Source organism: Schistocerca nitens, chromosome 4 (assembly GCF_023898315.1).
Source record: "Schistocerca nitens isolate TAMUIC-IGC-003100 chromosome 4, iqSchNite1.1, whole genome shotgun sequence".
Lineage (NCBI taxonomy): Eukaryota > Metazoa > Arthropoda > Insecta > Orthoptera > Acrididae > Schistocerca > Schistocerca nitens.
This window is the reverse complement of record NC_064617.1, coordinates 945,178,741-945,197,068: the sequence shown is the minus strand read 5'-3', so window position 1 is coordinate 945,197,068 and position 18,328 is coordinate 945,178,741. Positions and strand designations below refer to the sequence as shown.

Sequence of the window (18,328 nt, the reverse complement as noted above, 5' to 3'; positions counted from 1 at the left end):
CCAAACTGGTCGTGGTTCTTAAAATAAAAAGGAAAGTGCTACTGGTGCTGGCATTTTATTCAAAATCAATAATGCAGTTGTGGATGTGTCTTTCCATACTCCATACGCTGGACAACAAAACAGAGAAAATTACTTAACTATATATATTCTGACAGAAATCTGTAGCAGCTAATTTAATTATTTAACTATTTACAAGTATATGGTCGTGTTTTCTTTTTTACGTATACATTAATTTTTAAGTCCTTGTCCTGTGCACCCGGTTCCGGTGAGATTACCGAAGTTAAGCGCTGTTGGGCGTGGTCGGCACTTGGATGGGTGACCATCCAGCCGCCATGCGTTGTTGACAGTTTTCTGGGTGCACTCAGCCTCGTGATGCCAATTGAGGAGCTACTCGACCGAATAGTAGCGGCTTCGGTCAAGACTACCATCATAACGACCGGGAAAGCGGTGTGCTGACCCCACGCCCCTCCTATCCGCATCCTCCTCTGAGGATGACACGACGGTCGGATGGTCCCGCTAGGCCACTCGTGGCCTGAAGACGGAGTGCTTTGTCATGTGTACATGTGCTCATCTACATGTACTAATCTACATAGCGCAGGTTGATAATTGTGTTACAGTGCGTTCCATAACGCTAGAGACATGAATAAATAAAAAGTACTTAGAGAGATTCGGCGGCATTTCTTTCGCTCTAACTCAAGGCACAATTTTGTAGTAAAAATTTGAATCATTTTTGTGTAAATATTTTCAGCTCAATGACCTGACATGTTACTGGCAATTTTGTTATCTTATTAATAAGGAATGTATATTTCCCGTAGTAGTTTTTATCATTGTGAATATTTTGTGAATAATACCATCTAGATCACTTAATGACTTTATTTATTTATTCAGCGGTTTTATTCACCAAAACAAAAATTTGTTGCATTGTGGAAATACATAGGAAATGAGAAGACTACCCCCTCTTACTTCCACAAACGCCTAGCTCGAAGCATCACGCGCTCTCGCATCTTTTCCAGAACCTCAATCGCTGTCAAGAGCCAGCGCAGTTTCCTATGACACACTGACAAAACTTATCAGCATACGGAACGATAGCTACGAAGTTCAGTCTTTTTGATGTCCCAAATATAAAATTCCGCAGTTTTACGGATCAGAGAACTACCAATTTATATGACTGGCCGTTTCTTAATATGTATCATTAATAATAGCAAACTTCGTTTCCATCTCGAAGAATACAAATAAATTATTTTGGTGTTTGGTGCTTCTTAAGGAGGAAAACTGTGAAAAACATCACTATCAAGTTCACGTTTTCCTAACGTCAAGAATTTAAGTATTCCAACGTAACATTCAAATTTCATGCGTGGAACGTATAGCGGAATCAAGTTACCGGAGCTTTATAGGCTCACTAAATCATTTTCTTATACTCAAGATACCAGAAAATTTCGTTTCCATTAGTTGTATACATTTGTTACCGCAAGCAGTTTTCACAGCATTTTCATGACAAGTGGATCTTACAGAAATAATATCTCTGGGTTATATCAGGACATAGAATAGGGCTGGATAGCGTAGCGTTTCCTCCCCTCTGAGTACAATCTACATATGACTGTCAACCTGGCTCAGACTTCAAAATTTTTCCTTTGTCGTTTGTAATTTACTATACTATATATAGCCTTTACATTTTTTAGTCCAACAAACGTACAACTGCAAGTGAAAGTAACAGAGACGTTAAGTATTTCCTTAGTATGAAAAATAGGCGATCATCACTAAAATGTTTTACTTGATCTACATCCACAAATAAAATATCTCCTTCGCCATCTAGAGTGTAATTAGGCATCGAAATTGCTTACGTAGCAAGGACAAGGGAATGTACATATTAGGACAACAAACAATATACAGAGCTGAAGGAAACAAAACCGACGTTTGCAACATGTTAAGTCGTTACCATACTGTTAGAAAATGATTCTGTTCCCAAAATTTTGCGTGTAGCTGCTCCGTTCATGTTTAGAGGGCAGCGATCATTGATCGACGGTGCAGTACCGCTCTGAAGACGCTCATGGTAGTTCCAGGGTAAACTTTGTGGATGGAGCACACAGGGCGTTTCCGTAAGAGTGTGCAAAAGTTTAAGAGGGCATAGAGGATGCTCCAGTAAACAATCTGAGGTATGGAATCTGGGGCTGGAGAAGTCAGTTTAAAGAGATAATAGGAATAAAATCACACTACTGTATACTTTTCTAATTACATCAATTACAGTTAACTGCAAATACCATCATTAACACAATGAACTTACCAATTGTAGTGTATCTTACAAAATGTTCTGAAACTCACGGTCATCAACGTCAATGCAAATATGACATCGGCGAACAAGATTCTGGCCCACCCTGGTGTGTTTCGAATCACATCACAGGCAGCTGCAATTCTAGCAACTAATTCCATGTTCGTATCTACTGGGGTCTCTTACACAAGTGATCTTAAATATCCCCATAGGAAATAATAAAGGGGATTCAGGCCAGGTGACCTCGCAGGCCATGGAATAGGACCTCCCCTTATAATCCAGCGGCCAGGAAATATAGCACCGAGATGGTGGCGTACATCCACACTGAAGTTAGGTGCTGCACCGTCATGTTCTATCGGCATCCTCTCACGAACAGACAAGTTTAGGTTTTCCAGTAACTCAGGTAGAACTCTTTGCGCGAGCCTCAAGTACAGGTGGCCATTGGGAACGCCAGGTAGAATATTTGGCAAGATGAGATCGTCGCCTACAATGCCAGCCCAGATATTGACAGCAAAACGCACTTGATGGTGACTGTATTACAGCTAGAGGGTTTTCCTCATCCCACACAAGGCTATTCCTGCTGTCCAAAATACCATTACAATCAAATGAGGCCTCTTCAAAAAACAGCACGATTTTGAGGTAACCTGGTCTATCAAACCAGTGTTAGAGCAACCACTGACGCAATGTGACCCTTGGTGCAAAGTTAGTCACAAGCATTGCATTGACTCGTTGTAGGTGATACGGATGTAATTGTTGTCCGTGGAGCACTCGCCTCAAGTTAGTGTGTGCAGCGCCCATTTCATGTGCAATACGTCGAAACTTATAGTGGGGTCCACTGCAACCGGTTCCAGCACCTTATCTTCAAAGTATGGTGTTCGATTGGTGCTCATATTGCCAGGTCCCTCGTTTCTTCTTTCCAATGAACCAGTCTCCTGTATTCGTCGATAGAGAGAAATAAACACTCGTCATGATGGATGATGCCTGCTAGGAAACCGTTCCCTGTACAGCCTTTCAGCAGCCAGAGCATTGCACCGTACCTCCCCATACACAAGGTCTATGTCAGTGGGTTCTGCGAAACTGTAACGCTACGGCTCCATCGTATTGTACTATAGGTCTCTGAATAGAATTGTGTGATGAATGGACCTGTCGTTGATTCGTGGCATGTTCTGGCTGGCTCTGAGCACTATGGGATTAACATCAGGGTAATAAGTCCCCTAGAACTTAGAACTACTTAAACTTAACTAACCTAAGGACATAACACATATCGATGCCTCAGGCAGGACTCAAACCTGCGACGTAGCGGTCGCGCGGTGCCAGACTGAAGCGCCGAGAACTGCTCGGCCACAGGGGCCGGCATGGCATGTTCCGTCATGGGACAGTATAAATGCGATACAACAGAGCTACCTTATGGACATCTAAAGCAGACAACATTCGCATCATGACCTCCTGATAATCGGGGCCGTCCGCCCTGTTTCCTTGCAGGAAATAAGGACTGTACATGTAAATAATCACTACAAGTAAACTTCTACGCATGTTAGCTGTAAATAAGCTGGAAAACAGTAATTCTTGTCAAAGAGGTAGACAAGTGGTTCAAATGGCTCTGAGCACTATGGGACTTAACATCTGAGGTCATCCACCCCCTATAACTTAGAACTATTTAAACCTAACTAACCTAAGGGCATCACACAAATCCATGCCCGAGGCAGGATTCGAACCTGCGACCGTAGCGGTCGCGCGGTTCCAGACTGAAGCGCCTAGAACCGCTCGCCCACATCGGCCGGCTACCGTAACAGCCGCACGGTTCCGGACTAAAGCGCCTACAACCGCTCGGCCACAGTGGCCGGCAAGAGGTAGACAAATTTACTTTCATATCTCCTTTAGCTGGCTTCTCTGTCCCCAGGTACCCTACCTCAAATTGTTTAGTGGGTCATTCTCTGTGTCCTGTTACAGTTTTGCACGCTCTTACTGAATCACATAGTATAACTGCTATCAGAGGCAGACGCCTCCGACTCGCAACATCAGACTGAAATTCCCGACCACATGCAGCCTGTGTCATCGTAGTGAGCACGGCGGATGCAGCCGGCCCGCCACAGCCATAGTCTGCGGCTACCGCTACCGGCTTCCCGCGACCCTGGGCGTCGCAGAATCGGCGATCTGTGCCGCAGTTGCCCTGCCCACCGGTCTGGAGACCTTGCTCTGTCCCGGAAAGTGGACCAAGTGACGTATCCAGGAACTCCACATCACTGCCCACTTCCATGTCAATAGCAGTTGCTGTCCTTAACTCCACACAACTCTACAGGAACATTCTCCCCAGCGCATTCCTTTCACACTTCAGACGGATAAGACGGTAACGTATCGAGAGGAGAGTTTCCCGCGTTTTTCCAGGATTATTTCAGGCGAATGTTGTGACGGTTCCCAAATCAGGGACAAAGAAGATTTCTTCTCCATTCTGGTCCGTAGACTGTATAGCTTCACTGTGATCGAGATATAATGAAGTGCCAAAGAATGTAGTACTGGCATGCGTGTTCAGATACAGAGATTTGTAAAGAGGCAGAATACGGAGCTGTGGTGGGCAGCACCTATGTAAGACAACAAGTGTCTGGAACAGTTGTTAGATCGGTTACTGCTGCTACAGTGACAGGTTATGAAGATTTAAGTGAGTTTGAACGTGGTGTTATAGTCGGCGTACGAGCGATGGGACGTAGCGATGAAGTCGGGATTTTCCCGTACGGCCATTTCGCCAGCGTGCAGTGAATATCAGGATTCCGGTTAAACGCCGAATCTCCGACATCGCTGCGGCCGGAAATAGATCCTGCAAGAATGGGTTCAACGCCGACTGAAGAGAATCGTTCAACGTTACGGAAGTACAACCCTTCTGCAAATTTCTGCAGATTTCATTGCTGAGCCAACAACAAATGTCAGCGTGCGAACCATTCAATGAAACATCATCGATATGGGCTTTCGGAGCCAAAGGCCCACTCGTGTATCCTTGATGACTGCACGACACAAAGCTTTACGCCTCACCTGAGCCCGTCAACACCGACATTGGACTGCTGATGACCGGAAACATGTTGCCTGGTAGGACTAATCTCGTTTGAAATTGATAATGATGATGATGATGTTTGTTTTGTGGGAGGCTCAACAGCGCGGTTATCAGCGCCAGTATAAATTCCCAATCGTTGCTCAGTCCAGTCAACCATTTTCATGAATGATGAAATGATGAGAACTACACAAACACCCCGTCAGCTCGAGACAGGTGAAAATTCTGACCCCGCCGGGAACCGAAACCGGAACTCCGTGCTCGGGAAGCGGTTTCAAATAATATCGAATGGAAGGACGTATACGGGTATGGAGACAAACTCATGAATCCATGGACCCTGCAGGTCAGCACAGGAGTGTTCAAAGTGGTGGAGGCTCTGTAATTGGATTTTTATCTTGTTGATTTTTAAGATTTCTTGTTGTTAAAGATGCCGGCCTTCAGCTTTCTAAAGGTCTATGGTAATATATTCTAAAATTTGGAAATTTAATTGTGGCCCTCAGCCATTTTATTGCACTTTGCGTATATTGTTTTTTGAATTATTTTATTGCTATCTTAACTGGATTTTTATCTTGTTCAGGTGTCTTGTTGGAGGCCTTCAGCCGTGAAAGAGTTTCATTCGGTAAAGATTCGGATATGTGCCGTTTTGGTTGTAAAGGTTATTAAATTTAATAAATGACAATTAGAAGCAGAAACTGACCTCAGCCCTTGGCCCTTTCCACAATCCTCTTACTTGTTCTACCCAGAGGGTTTAGCGGGCGTTTCACCATCATAGAATATTGCCCGAAAGGATGGGAACCGTGCCATACAGGACTTGCAGGGGATATTGAATGTATATATAGAGCGATAGCACGAATGGTCTTCTTTTTGTTTGATCCATGGGAGAATGTCGTTGAGATGCAGAAATAACTGTACTCGCAGACTTCTGAAGATGGACGGAGCATACCCCGAGAGAGTCTACTGACAAAGCTTCAAGAACCGCCATTGAACGATGACTCTAAGAATATACTACAACCACTTACATATCGCTCCCATAGGTATGATGAGGACAGGATTAGGTTAATTATAGCACGCTATGCAGCATTTAAATACACTTTTTTACAGTGCTCCATACGTGAATGGTGCAGTGGAATGTGCCCTCTACCATAGTTTTTAGAGTGGTTCGCAGAGTATAGATACGGTGAACAGTTTATCCATCCTTGCAGTCAAATGAACTTCTTCCAATAATGTTGGAAGATCGTTTTCAAAAACGCGGCCTGTGAAACGATGGGGTAACACACAGCTCCAAATAGCTTCCTCTCATACCGCACCACACATATACAGAGAAGCAATTCTGTAAATGTGTCCCCAAGAAGGCATGTGGATTTTCACTGAACCAGCGATGATAACTGGGATTGTTATTGATAACGACCAGAGTGAAAGTTTCTTCTTCAGTAAACCGTATAGAGTAACTCGGTAATTCGTAATTAACCAATAACAAAATACGAATCGTCTACCTTCATCCCCTTCTTCAAGGTGCTGGATCCTGTGTGTATGATAGGGGCCTTACGTACGAAATGTCTCCCTCATTCTTGTATGTGGAACACCCACATGGGTAGAAATTCTGCGTGTGCTTGTTGAAGGACTACTACCAACTGAATGATGTCTGCCACTACATCCACACCCCGTTCGTATGCACGTTCAGATGAGATATGGTTCCTGGGCACTGAACCAGTCTCACGCGGTTTAATGAGAACTCTAGTAAACACTCTCGAACCTGGTACTCCGCAACAATCCATCGTATTTTCTACAAGTAGCAGCAGCGTTTCCATTGCAAAACCCTTCACAAATACCACATCTGTATTCACTCTATTTGTAACTAGGTGTTGCATGCTTATGCCATACAGCAGAATTACCCAAAAATTCGCAGCCAGAATTACATTTGAAAAATTCGATTCTAGAGGGTGTAAGGCGTATAAGGGCAGATACTTTCATATGTGGTACCATAATATGGACACACATGAGTGCGTTGGTTCCCACACACATGTCACAAAGTTTACGACCTGATGTTTTCTAAAAATGGTTCAAATGGCTCTGAGCACTATGGGACTCAACTGCTGAGGTCATTAGTCCCCTAGAACTTAGAACTAGTTAAACCTAACTAACCTAAGGACATCACAAACATCCATGCCCGAGGCAGGATTCGAACCTGCGACCGTAGCGGTCTTGCGGTTCCAGACTGCAGCGCCTTTAACCGCACGGCCACTTCGGCCGGCTGATGTTTTCTGCAAGGGCGTAATTGCACCGCAAAGTGGACTATGCATATCGGTATATACTAACGTTTTTCGTCCACGCGTTCACATTCAACATCTGTCGCTTAGGGGAAAATAAAAATTAATGACTGGCTCTTGCCACACATGGTTGGAGCTTCTAACCGACCTAAAACATAACGACGTTTAACACTGTAACTGCAAATGACATAAACACTAAGGTAATGTTGTTCAGTACACCGTTCTCAGCCGCCAATAGAATCATCTACAATTACAGCAGTTACACATTATATGAACTCAAGAACAACAACAAAACTTGAACTTCAAAACAAATATGACAGTTGATATGTAAACCCATAACAGCAGGAGCAAAACCTGACAAAATGGGAAGTTATGTCTGTAACCAGCTTAACCATGTAACCAATAAGAATATTACACATTGTAAGTAAGCTGTTTGCTATGTAAGTAGGCTGTTTAGGTTTTTATGTTGGAAATGCCACGTAGCGCTCTGTAAGAAAATCACTGACTGTGCTGTGTGCAATCTGTGGCTGGTTTGCATTGTTGGAATATTTGCTATTGTACTGTTGGGCAGTTGGATATGAACAGCACGTAGCGTTGCGCAGTTGGAGGTGAGCCGCCAGCAGTGGTGGATGTGGGGAGAGAGATGGCAGAATTTTGAGAGCGGACTGTGTGGACGTGTGTCCATCAGAAAGAGTAAATTTGTAATATTGGATGTCATGAACTGATATATATATGATGACTTTTGAACACTATTAAGGTAAATACATTGGTTGTTCTGCATCAAAATCTTTCATTTTGTTAACTATGCCTATCAGTAGTTAGTGCCTACAGTAGTTAGAATCTTTTATTCAGCTGGCAGTATTGGGGCACGCTGTATTGCAGTACTTTGATTAACGAAGATTTTTGTGAGGTAAGTGATTCATGAAAGGTATAGGTTATTGTTAGTCAGGGCCATTCTTTTGTAGGGATTATTGAAAGTCAGATTGCGTTGCGCTAAAAACAGTATTGTGTGTCAGTTTAGTGATGATCAGAATAAGTAAAGAGAGAAATGTCTGAGTACGTTAGCTCACCTGTTTGAAAATCAAATAACGTAGAGGTTTTCCAGCACTGTCATTTATAAAATTTTTCTAAGGGGACGTTACAACATCTAATGTGAAAAATATTTACTAGTGCGCCTGAAGCGCCCTGTATTTGGAGATATGTTTCGCGTGAAATTGTTACGTTTCATGAAACCCGTACGCTGGAGGAATAGTAACGTATCTGTTCACTGTTGTAATATTCACGGAGAAATAACTTACTGAGTATAAGTTCTATGTATGAATCAAGAAAAAGTAAATAAAAAATTAGTTTAAATATTTTATTATTTTTAGGTAAATTTTCATACAGGGACTACATAGGAACTGGCACAGAGCATAGTGGAAGGACATTTCAGCCCAGCAGAGCAGCTTTAGCATGGAGATGGGCGGCGGCGGCGAGAGCACCAGGGGCAGCGTAGGCGGCGGGGGCGGCATAGGCGACGTGAGCGGGGGCGGCGTACGCCACGGCGGGGGCGGCGTAAGCGCGGGCAGCGTAGGCGAGGGCGGCGCCGTTGATGACGGCATCGCGGGCCTGAGTCTGGGCGACGGCGGTCAGGTGGGCGGCCCTGGTGGCGGCGACGGCAGGGGTGTCCAGCAGGTAGCCGTCGGAGCGCACGGCGACGGGGGCGGGGCCGTAGGCTGCGTAGCCGGCGTGCACGGGGGCGGCAGCGACAGCGGGGGCAGCGTACGCGGCGGGGGCGACGACTGCGGCGGGGGCGCCACCCAGGTAGCCGGGCTTAGCCACGGCGACGGCCAAGACGGCGCTCAGGACGATCTGATGTTCAACGAGTAACGAAAAATTACAATTAGATTAACATCGCATCACATAAATCGTATACAGACAAGCTCCTAGTTCGTTACAGTAATCAAGTGGAGTGAAGTACAGTACGTCAGGAGTTGAACATACCAGGGTGTTCATAGCTGGAAGAGTTGCTGCTGCTGCTGCTGCTGAAATGTGCCGATGCAGTGCACCTCGCGGGTTTATATACACAGCCAGACCGGCATGCGTCACCTGACGTGAAAGTAGCGGCCTTGCCTAAAGCCGTATGATGGGCGTTGTCTGGTGACCGCCAGATCTGCTCGGTTTCCCTCACCGACTTAAATATTGTGGTAAAGACAAACGCGCTTAAGCAAGTCATCTGCAAGGTGTATCTGGGAACCTGGGTAACCTATAGCATAGACAGTTATTTCATATCTTTAAAACATGATGTTTTTCCAGTTCATTATTTCTTTGGTTTTGTAGATTTGGTGGCCCTAGGAGCTCTTGCCATATATAAAATTGGTCCTAAACGCCTTCCTTTATATCCGAATGGCATAACTTGTCCACATCGAAATGATAATGGCTATAAATGATATTGTGCTATTACTACTTTACATTAGAGCCCATCAAATCGTAAATACGCAACTTGTTTTGAACAGAAAGACAAAACTCAAAAGGTGAAAAAGGATAGAGAAGTAATAAAAATTACGTAAAAGTATTCTTCGATTTCACTGCAGATTATGAGTTATTACAGATAACGATCTACTAGTGCGTACAAGGAAAGATTTCGTTTTCTAATCGGCATATAAGACCTGCTGGTGAAATGGCACAGCAGGCGTTATGTGTAACCTCAGATTAAATTTTACATTGAGATGGAGGGATACGTTTTGCGATTTGTTAACTGAGTAGAAGAAAGACTACATCATTAGATACCCAAGTGGAAATACTTTTTATCCGCTTGTTTAGTAAGAAATGTATTGGAAATGTTTCTGCTGCAGCGTCAAAGGAAGCTTTCTGACAACAGAAGATTCTAGCTACCAGCATTTTTCTCACAAAAGTTGTGCAGTGGTGACTTGTATGTTAGGATGCATTTTCGAGAGGTATGGATTGAGAACGGTGCTCCCGGAAGCTCCAAAGATTCAGGAGCTTACGTCTTGTTGAGACAGAGTATTGTCACATTTTTACAGAACTTTTTCTCAGACAGTAAACTTTTTTACATGGAACAAACCATTCGCACTTTCATGCCAGTGTCTGCTAGATGGCTGAATGTACAAGAAAGGAAGTTCGACATCTGTGGTCAAGTATCAGTTTCAGAATGGACGCAGGAGACTGATCGAAAATACAGGAATCTGAGTTCATGTAAATAGACTGGAATAATACGTATGTAGGAAGCTAAAAGTCAAATGAGGCATAATAATTGTACTATAGATAGAGGGGAAGGATTTATACTTGCGTGAATATAAGGAACGATACTAGACTGTTAATTCAAAGAGGACTGGCAGCTTTGGAGGCTCCATACTTACGTAGACGGCGATATGATACTATCAGACTTAGGTAGGGATCAACCACACTGTGACTGATTTACTTTCTTGAGTCTGAGTTTCAAGCCAACCCTGAATGATTCAGTGTACTGCTTCTCCGTGTATTTAATTAGGACACCTTCTTTTTATTTCCTGATGAATGTGGCAATGACAGCTATCGGAAGTTCCAGAATTTAACAGAAGTAACGTGGCTTAAAAACAGATGGTAAATTACTTAGCCAGTCTCCTACGAAAGATTCCGAACATATGCTAAACGTACAGCATTATCTAACTTTGCATTGCAAAATAATTTACGCAAATTCTTATGATGTAATTTTGCTTAAGAATGAAGTACCTCGTGCGTAATACGTACGATGGGTAGTAACAGAGCTGTAAATATCTGCTCGAGTAAATGAAAATATGAAATTAATTATTAGTTTGCTTGCATGTCCTATTCTACAGTCGTAAGACATACACTCCTGGAAATGGAAAAAAGAACACATTGACACCGGTGTGTCAGACCCACCATACTTGCTCCGGACACTCCGAGAGGGCTGTACAAGCAATGATCACACGCACGGCACAGCGGACACACCAGGAACCGCGGTGTTGGCCGTCGAATGGCGCTAACTGCGCAGCATTTGTGCACCGCCGCCGTCAGTGTCAGCCAGTTTGCCGTGGCATACGGAGCTCCATCGCAGTCTTTAACACTGGTAGCATGCCGCGACAGCGTGGACGTGAACCGTATGTGCTGTTGACGGACTTTGAGCGAGGGCCTATAGTGGGCATGCGGGAGGCCGGGTGGACGTACCGCCGAATTGCTCAACACGTGGGGCGTGAGGTCTCCACAGTACATCGATGTTGTCGCCAGTGGTCGCCGGAAGGTGCACGTGCCGTCGACCTGGGACCGGACCGCAGCGACGCACGGATGCACGCCAAGACCGTAGGATCCTACGCAGTGCCGTAGGGGACCGCACCGCCACTTCCCAGCAAATTAGGGACACTGTTGCTCCTGGGGTATCGGCGAGGACCATTCGCAACCGTCTCCATGAAGCTGGGCTACGGTCCCGCACACCGTTAGGCCGTCTTCCGCTCACGCCCCAACATCGTGCAGCCCGCCTCCAGTGGTGTCGCGACAGGCGTGAATGGAGGGATGAATGGAGACGTGTCGTCTTCAGCGATGAGAGTCGCTTCTGCCTTGGTGCCAATGATGGTCGTATGCGTGTTTGGCGCCGTGCAGGTGAGCGCCACAATCAGGACTGCATACGACCGAGGCACACAGGGCCAACACCCGGCATCATGGTGTGGGGAGCGATCTCCTACACTGGCCGTACACCACTGGTGATCGTCGAGGGGACACTGAATAGTGCACGGTACATCCAAACCGTCATCGAACCCATCGTTCTACCATTCCTAGACCGGCAAGGGACCTTGCTGTTCCAACAGGACAATGCACGTCCGCATGTATCCCGTGCCACCCAACGTACTCTAGAAGGTGTAAGTCAACTACCCTGGCCAGCAAGATCTCCGGATCTGTCCCCCATTGAGCATGTTTGGGACTGGATGAAGCGTCGTCTCACGCGGTCTGCACGTCCAGCACGAACGCTGGTCCAACTGAGGCGCCAGGTGGAAATGGCATGGCAAGCCGTTCCACAGGACTACATCCAGCATCTCTACGATCGTCTCCATGGGAGAATAGCAGCGTGCATTGCTGCGAAAGGTGGATATACACTGTACTAGTGCCGACATTGTGCATGCTCTGTTGCCTGTGTCTATGTGCCTGTGGTTCTGTCAGTGTGATCATGTGATGTATCTGACCCCAGGAATGTGTCAATAAAGTTTCCCCTTCCTGGGACAATGAATTCACGGTGTTCTTATTTCAATTTCCAGGAGTGTATTTATAAAGTCGACTTGTGTTGAGTCATTTTCTTTTTGCTCACCCTACTGCTTACTGTGATACTGCAGCGAGCGGGTTTCATTCTTTACATGGAATGCTGGCATCAACCTGCAAACAATTATGTGATGTTATTTTTTGAAGCTATTAATTAAAGTTGAATACGGCCTCTTGTATGTAAGAAAATTACCCTCCAAATTATTCTTATTTTCGCTAGCGTTTACCCAATCTAGTACAGGCTCATCTCTACTCAAATTTTGGAAACTGTATTTCGACCTGTTGCAGGATGCATTTGCTGTGTGCGCAATCGTCTGTTACATAACGGAGAGAAGTCGTGTCCGCGACCAGTCTCAAGACTGTGTTGGTTTCATTAGTGTGTGATCGTATTTTACCACCTAAGAACGGCGCAAGGGCTGGCTGTTGCAAAACCCACACTCTTTAATCTCCCGTGCAGATTCGACGCGCGTCTGGTTTACCCGAGTAACCCACAAACTAATATGCTGCCTGTTCTGCTGAACGAGCAGGTCGACATTTAAACCTAAACGCTGACGGGAAAAAGGTCGCAACACCAAGCAGAAGTTGTGCGACACAGCCTGAATTTGGTAGGCGTGTTTGTACATCCGAAAGTTGTAATCTAATCAAATTTCGCACCAGTCGCATAAGACTGGCACTAGTAGCACCACAAAGATGATGCGAATCACGTTTGCCTTCACTACACGCCGTAACAGTCGTCTTAGAGATTGCATGTTATGAGTTGATGACTGTCAAGAATGCTTTTAAGGTTACAAAGATGCCTTTATGAAAACCTCACTGAGTATGAGCGAAGTCGTGTATTAGCGCTAAAATATGCTGTATGTTCCTTGTGGGCTATTGCAGAAAGACCTCGTAGACATGTAGCAACTGCACATGGCTATGGTAGCGGTGGCGATGAGAAGGTACGGTCGCAAGAAGGCCGGGCTCCGGACGACCACGTGGCACGAGAGGGAAGACCAACAAGTGTTTTGCGTATGGCTCTTGGGGCATCGCACAGCAACTGCAGCAGCAATCTTGAAACGTCCCCTTTGAAAAATTATACATAACTGTCCTTAAACTGACACACAATATTTTTAGCGCAACGCAATCTGACTTTCAAAAATCCCTACAACAGAATGGCCCTGACTAACATTAACCTATACGTTTCACAAATCACTTACCTCACAAGAATCTTCGTTACTCGAACTACTGCAATACAGCGAGCGCTACTACTGCCAGCTAAATAAAAGATTCAAACTACGAAAGGCACTAACTACTGATAGGCATAGTTAGCAAATGAAAGATTTTAATAGTGAACAAACAATGTATTTACCTTAATAGTCATAATATATATAGCAGTTCATGACATCCATTCGTACAAATGTACTGTTTCTGATGGACACACCTCCAGATTATCCATTCTCAAAAATCGGCCATCTCACTTCTTCACATCCACCACTGCTGGCGGCTCGCCTCAAACTGCGCAACGCTACGCGCTGTTAACAGCCAACTGCCCAACACTACAATGGCAGACAACAATGCAAACTAGCCACAGACTGCACACAGCACAGCCAGTGATTTTCATACAGAGCGCTACGTGGCGTTACCAATAAAAGAACCTAAACAGCCTACTTACATAGCCCCCATGATCCCCACCAAAAAATTTTACAATTTGTTTTGGGCAGTGGCCAATACAGATTTGAAAAAATTTTTCATAATTACCATAACAAAGAAATCAAATGCACACACTTATCGATACAATGTTGGTCAAAAGCTAAACTTTTCTCACAGTCCATAAAGACAGTCCTGATCATTCATCACAGTAAAATTGCAGTGTTCTTCTTTCTCAAAATCTGAGCAGTAAAAGAAATTGCACAAGGAAGTAGTAGATTTCTATGCAGTCTTGAAGAAGTAGTGTTGTCCTTCCAACAGAAAGACAGTGCTGACATGGAGACAGATAATGGGCCACAACAGAGCAAACCCACCGCAGAGTCAGTCGAAGGTTTGAAGAATATTGGTAGGTAGATCATCACAGAGCAAACCCACTGTAGTCCTGGTAGAGATTACGGTATTGGTGGGCCACCAGAGGTGCAGACCCACTGCAGTCCCTGTAGAAATAATGGTATTGGTGAGTCATCAAAGGTGTAGACCCACTGTAGTCCTTGTAGAGATGGCTAGCAGCCATAAGTTGCGATTGTGCAGGTGCACAATCACCATCTAAGAGTCTTGTGGACAATATAGCAAGTCAATGAACCACCACTTGTGCACTCACAAAAATTTTTTTTGAAATGTCCTTAGAACCAGCAATGCTGTTATCCCGTCCCTTGCTGAATTATTAACACACGTGCAAACACTAACAGTCTAAATTTCTCACATATTGTGCATTACTATGACCAACAGAAACGTGTGCAGTGAAATGTAACTTATTTTGAAGAACTGGTGTCTATACAATTATAAATTTACAACATAAGAATACAATTACAAAGGTACAAAATACATCATTAAAGAACATAAGAGTACAGATAACATTTGTAGTAATACAGGCTTTACAAAAGAATAGAAATAGACATATACATCAGTGTTACAGGAATTATGACATAAATAAATAAATAAAATAATGAGAATAGTTTTCAAAACCTTAATTTCACACATGAGAATTGAAACACAACAGAATTAACAATGTGTAAACATCTTTACAAAGAAAATGACATATTATAAATGCAAATTACGTTTGAGGATAACAGTATTCCTCAGCATAGTGAATGTAGCTTAGTACTAGAAAAGTTCTACGACATAAATCTTATTAGCTAAACACATAAAGACCGGAAAAAGACAAATACACAAGGATACATATACACATAGCGGAATAATACGAAAGGACAGCTCAGAGCCAGACGCACTGTAGCGTGCATTCCACTGGCCACAAACCACCGCCATTTACGACTTCAGTGGGGTCAAACGAGAGCTCATTAGAGGGCAGGGAGGAGGTCTGTTGCGTTTTCTGATGAAAGGTCTTTCTGCCTCTGTGCCAGCGATGACCGTGTGTTGGTTAGGAGGAGAACAGGTGTGCGCCTGCAGCCAGCTTCTCTGTGCCAAGGCACAATTTACCCACACATCAAGCTATGGTCTGGGTTGCGATTTCGTTCGTCAGCAGGAGCACCACCGTTGTTATCCCACCCGGACTGATAATTTGTACGTCAGTCCGGTCATTCGACCTGTTGTGCTGCCTTTCATGAACAGCCTTTTTGGGGGTGTTCGACCACAAGATAAATATGGACCCAATGTGATACTGATGTTTCATTACGGTCATTTTCATTTATTGTATCACCAAGCCCACATTTACGTTGGTAGTACGTCTACTACTATTTCGTGCAGCTTATACCACACGTAAGACAGCTAGAAATGTGCTAAGTCCAAAACTAAATCTTACGAGATTTACACAGGCAACACATTGTTACAAAACGAGTTCACATTCGGTCCTTTTCAGTGGATTCTTCGAAAGAAGATATTCTCCAAAATGTGCTGTACATGCATACGGAGCACGCCACGCAAATACTCACCAAGGCCGATAGTTTCACACGTGGTTTATTCTGCAACCAACATTCCAAAACCTCTCCAAACTTCACCGAAATGTCCGTAAGTGCATCTGCTAGCATGGCGATATAAACCGAGCGCGCTTTAACAGTCATTTCTTCATCTTACAGATAATTTTTTCGGACACATTTAACATGACCTTCACGTCCGACAGCGAGTCCACGACTGCCTGAATGCCGTCGCTCACAGGGCATATAAGCCATTCAATTACGCGGGACAGACTTCTCTCTCATTGGTTGATCAAAATGATCGTCCCATCAGATTAACCTTTCATGATCGATTTTGAGCGCAAACCGCTTTACTCAAATCAGCATTCGCAGATGCATCTATGTCATTTCATATTGCAAAATTTTACAAAATGTTCCACAAAACCAAACCAAACGAAACTCAAAAGAAAACTATGCTTTAAATATACCTTAGAACTAAGGATCCTCTTACTATCCTTCTGGCTGCCTTATTGGCAAAGAAAACGCTCCAGACATACGGCATCCACCAGTGAGGGGCATTCGCCGTTTTCAGGACATCTTGGTTACGAAACACTTGCTAGTTACGAATGGTGTAATACATTCTAAAATTTAAATTTGACGTATGTCCCCACATACACACTCACATTCACTCCCATCTACTCTCATCCTAGCACAAAATATAAATATCAACGTTTAAACTATTATTTTCCGTACGAAAGCAAAATTATTGAAGGGTTAGAATTAAAATTCTTTAAAAATATCTTGGGCGCACTGAGAGTGCTGTTAGTATTTTCAAATGACAAAGCAACGTAAACTGTAGTGATCCCTATCTGAGTTTACTTTGCTAAGTGTCGATTAAGTATTTTTAATAGGTTTTTTATACTTTCAAAACTATTAAAGTTCTCCGCATGAAAATTTTACACACTGTTATTCTAAATTATAAAAGCACCTACACCAAATTTGAAAACAAACAGATCATATTTATCATAGTTTCTTAGGTGAGATGAATAAGTGATCTTAGTACGCTCCACACTGAGCAGTCTTCACGGTCCGCACACAGAGACAGATGGCATTATGACACCAGCAGCCGACTACACAACGGCCAGAACTGGAGGCTTCATTGCAAGCCTCCAATACAGCTTGACCTACCGGAATAAAACTTACTGCAAAGCTCTGCAGTCTGCACACCGTTCGCTGCTTTTCTTGAAAAGTGATAAGTGATCGAATACGACAAAAGGTCGCCAGTATTCTCCCGTTGATTTTAATTTTTAGAAACTCTGCTCAAACATCATGTTGTATTCAGGGATCATCCCACTATTGGGCTTCAAGAGCAGTCAGTGGTAAAGACAGGAAACTAAGGTGGAAGAAATCTGTTTTAAGTGTTAATTTCTCTGTTTTCAGGGGCTACAAGCAGATACTATAAACTATAGTTTGTAATACTACGGTATATTGATAATTTTCACTTATGGACCGTCTGACAGCAACTGAATAAAACACAATTTTAGTGCCAAACGCGTTTCGCCTTTATTTTCTGCAAGGCATCATCAGTGGCCTGGAATATGTACATATGTTAGCTATTTTATTTACATTTTTGTCACTGTGCCTATAGGTTACAAACATTTCTGGTGGTTGGTAATTCCTATTAAGTAGTAATGTTTTGAACTGTACTTACAGGTTGCGTAGACAGTTTCTTACATATTACGCTCCTGTTGTATTTTTGGTGTTGTTCTTCTTCCTATGAGCGCCAATTTGCTGTTTTTTCCGCATTCCACAGCTCTATGCACTGAACGCTTGATTTAATGCAATGTTTTGGTTTCTGTGGCCGACTGTCAAATGTTTTTGCCAAAGATCGAATATTACTGCCAAACTTATGAGTGTAACTATTGAAGTATCTGTGGTCTGTTCGTGTATGCATTTGTGTGTGTGTGTGTGC

General features: G+C 43.8%; 1 protein-coding gene across 1 annotated transcript in view; it reads right to left on the bottom strand.

Annotated features, from left to right (window-relative positions):
- Positions 1–8,916: 8,916 nt before the first annotated feature.
- Positions 8,917–18,328, bottom strand: part of LOC126253602 (cuticle protein 16.5-like) — a 231,402-nt gene continuing 221,990 nt past the window's right edge. Inside the window, exon 3 of the mRNA XM_049955051.1 lies at positions 8,917–9,247. Coding sequence (XP_049811008.1) covers positions 9,002–9,247 — 246 coding nt within the window. The 3' untranslated portion in view covers positions 8,917–9,001. The remainder of the gene's footprint in view (positions 9,248–18,328) is intronic.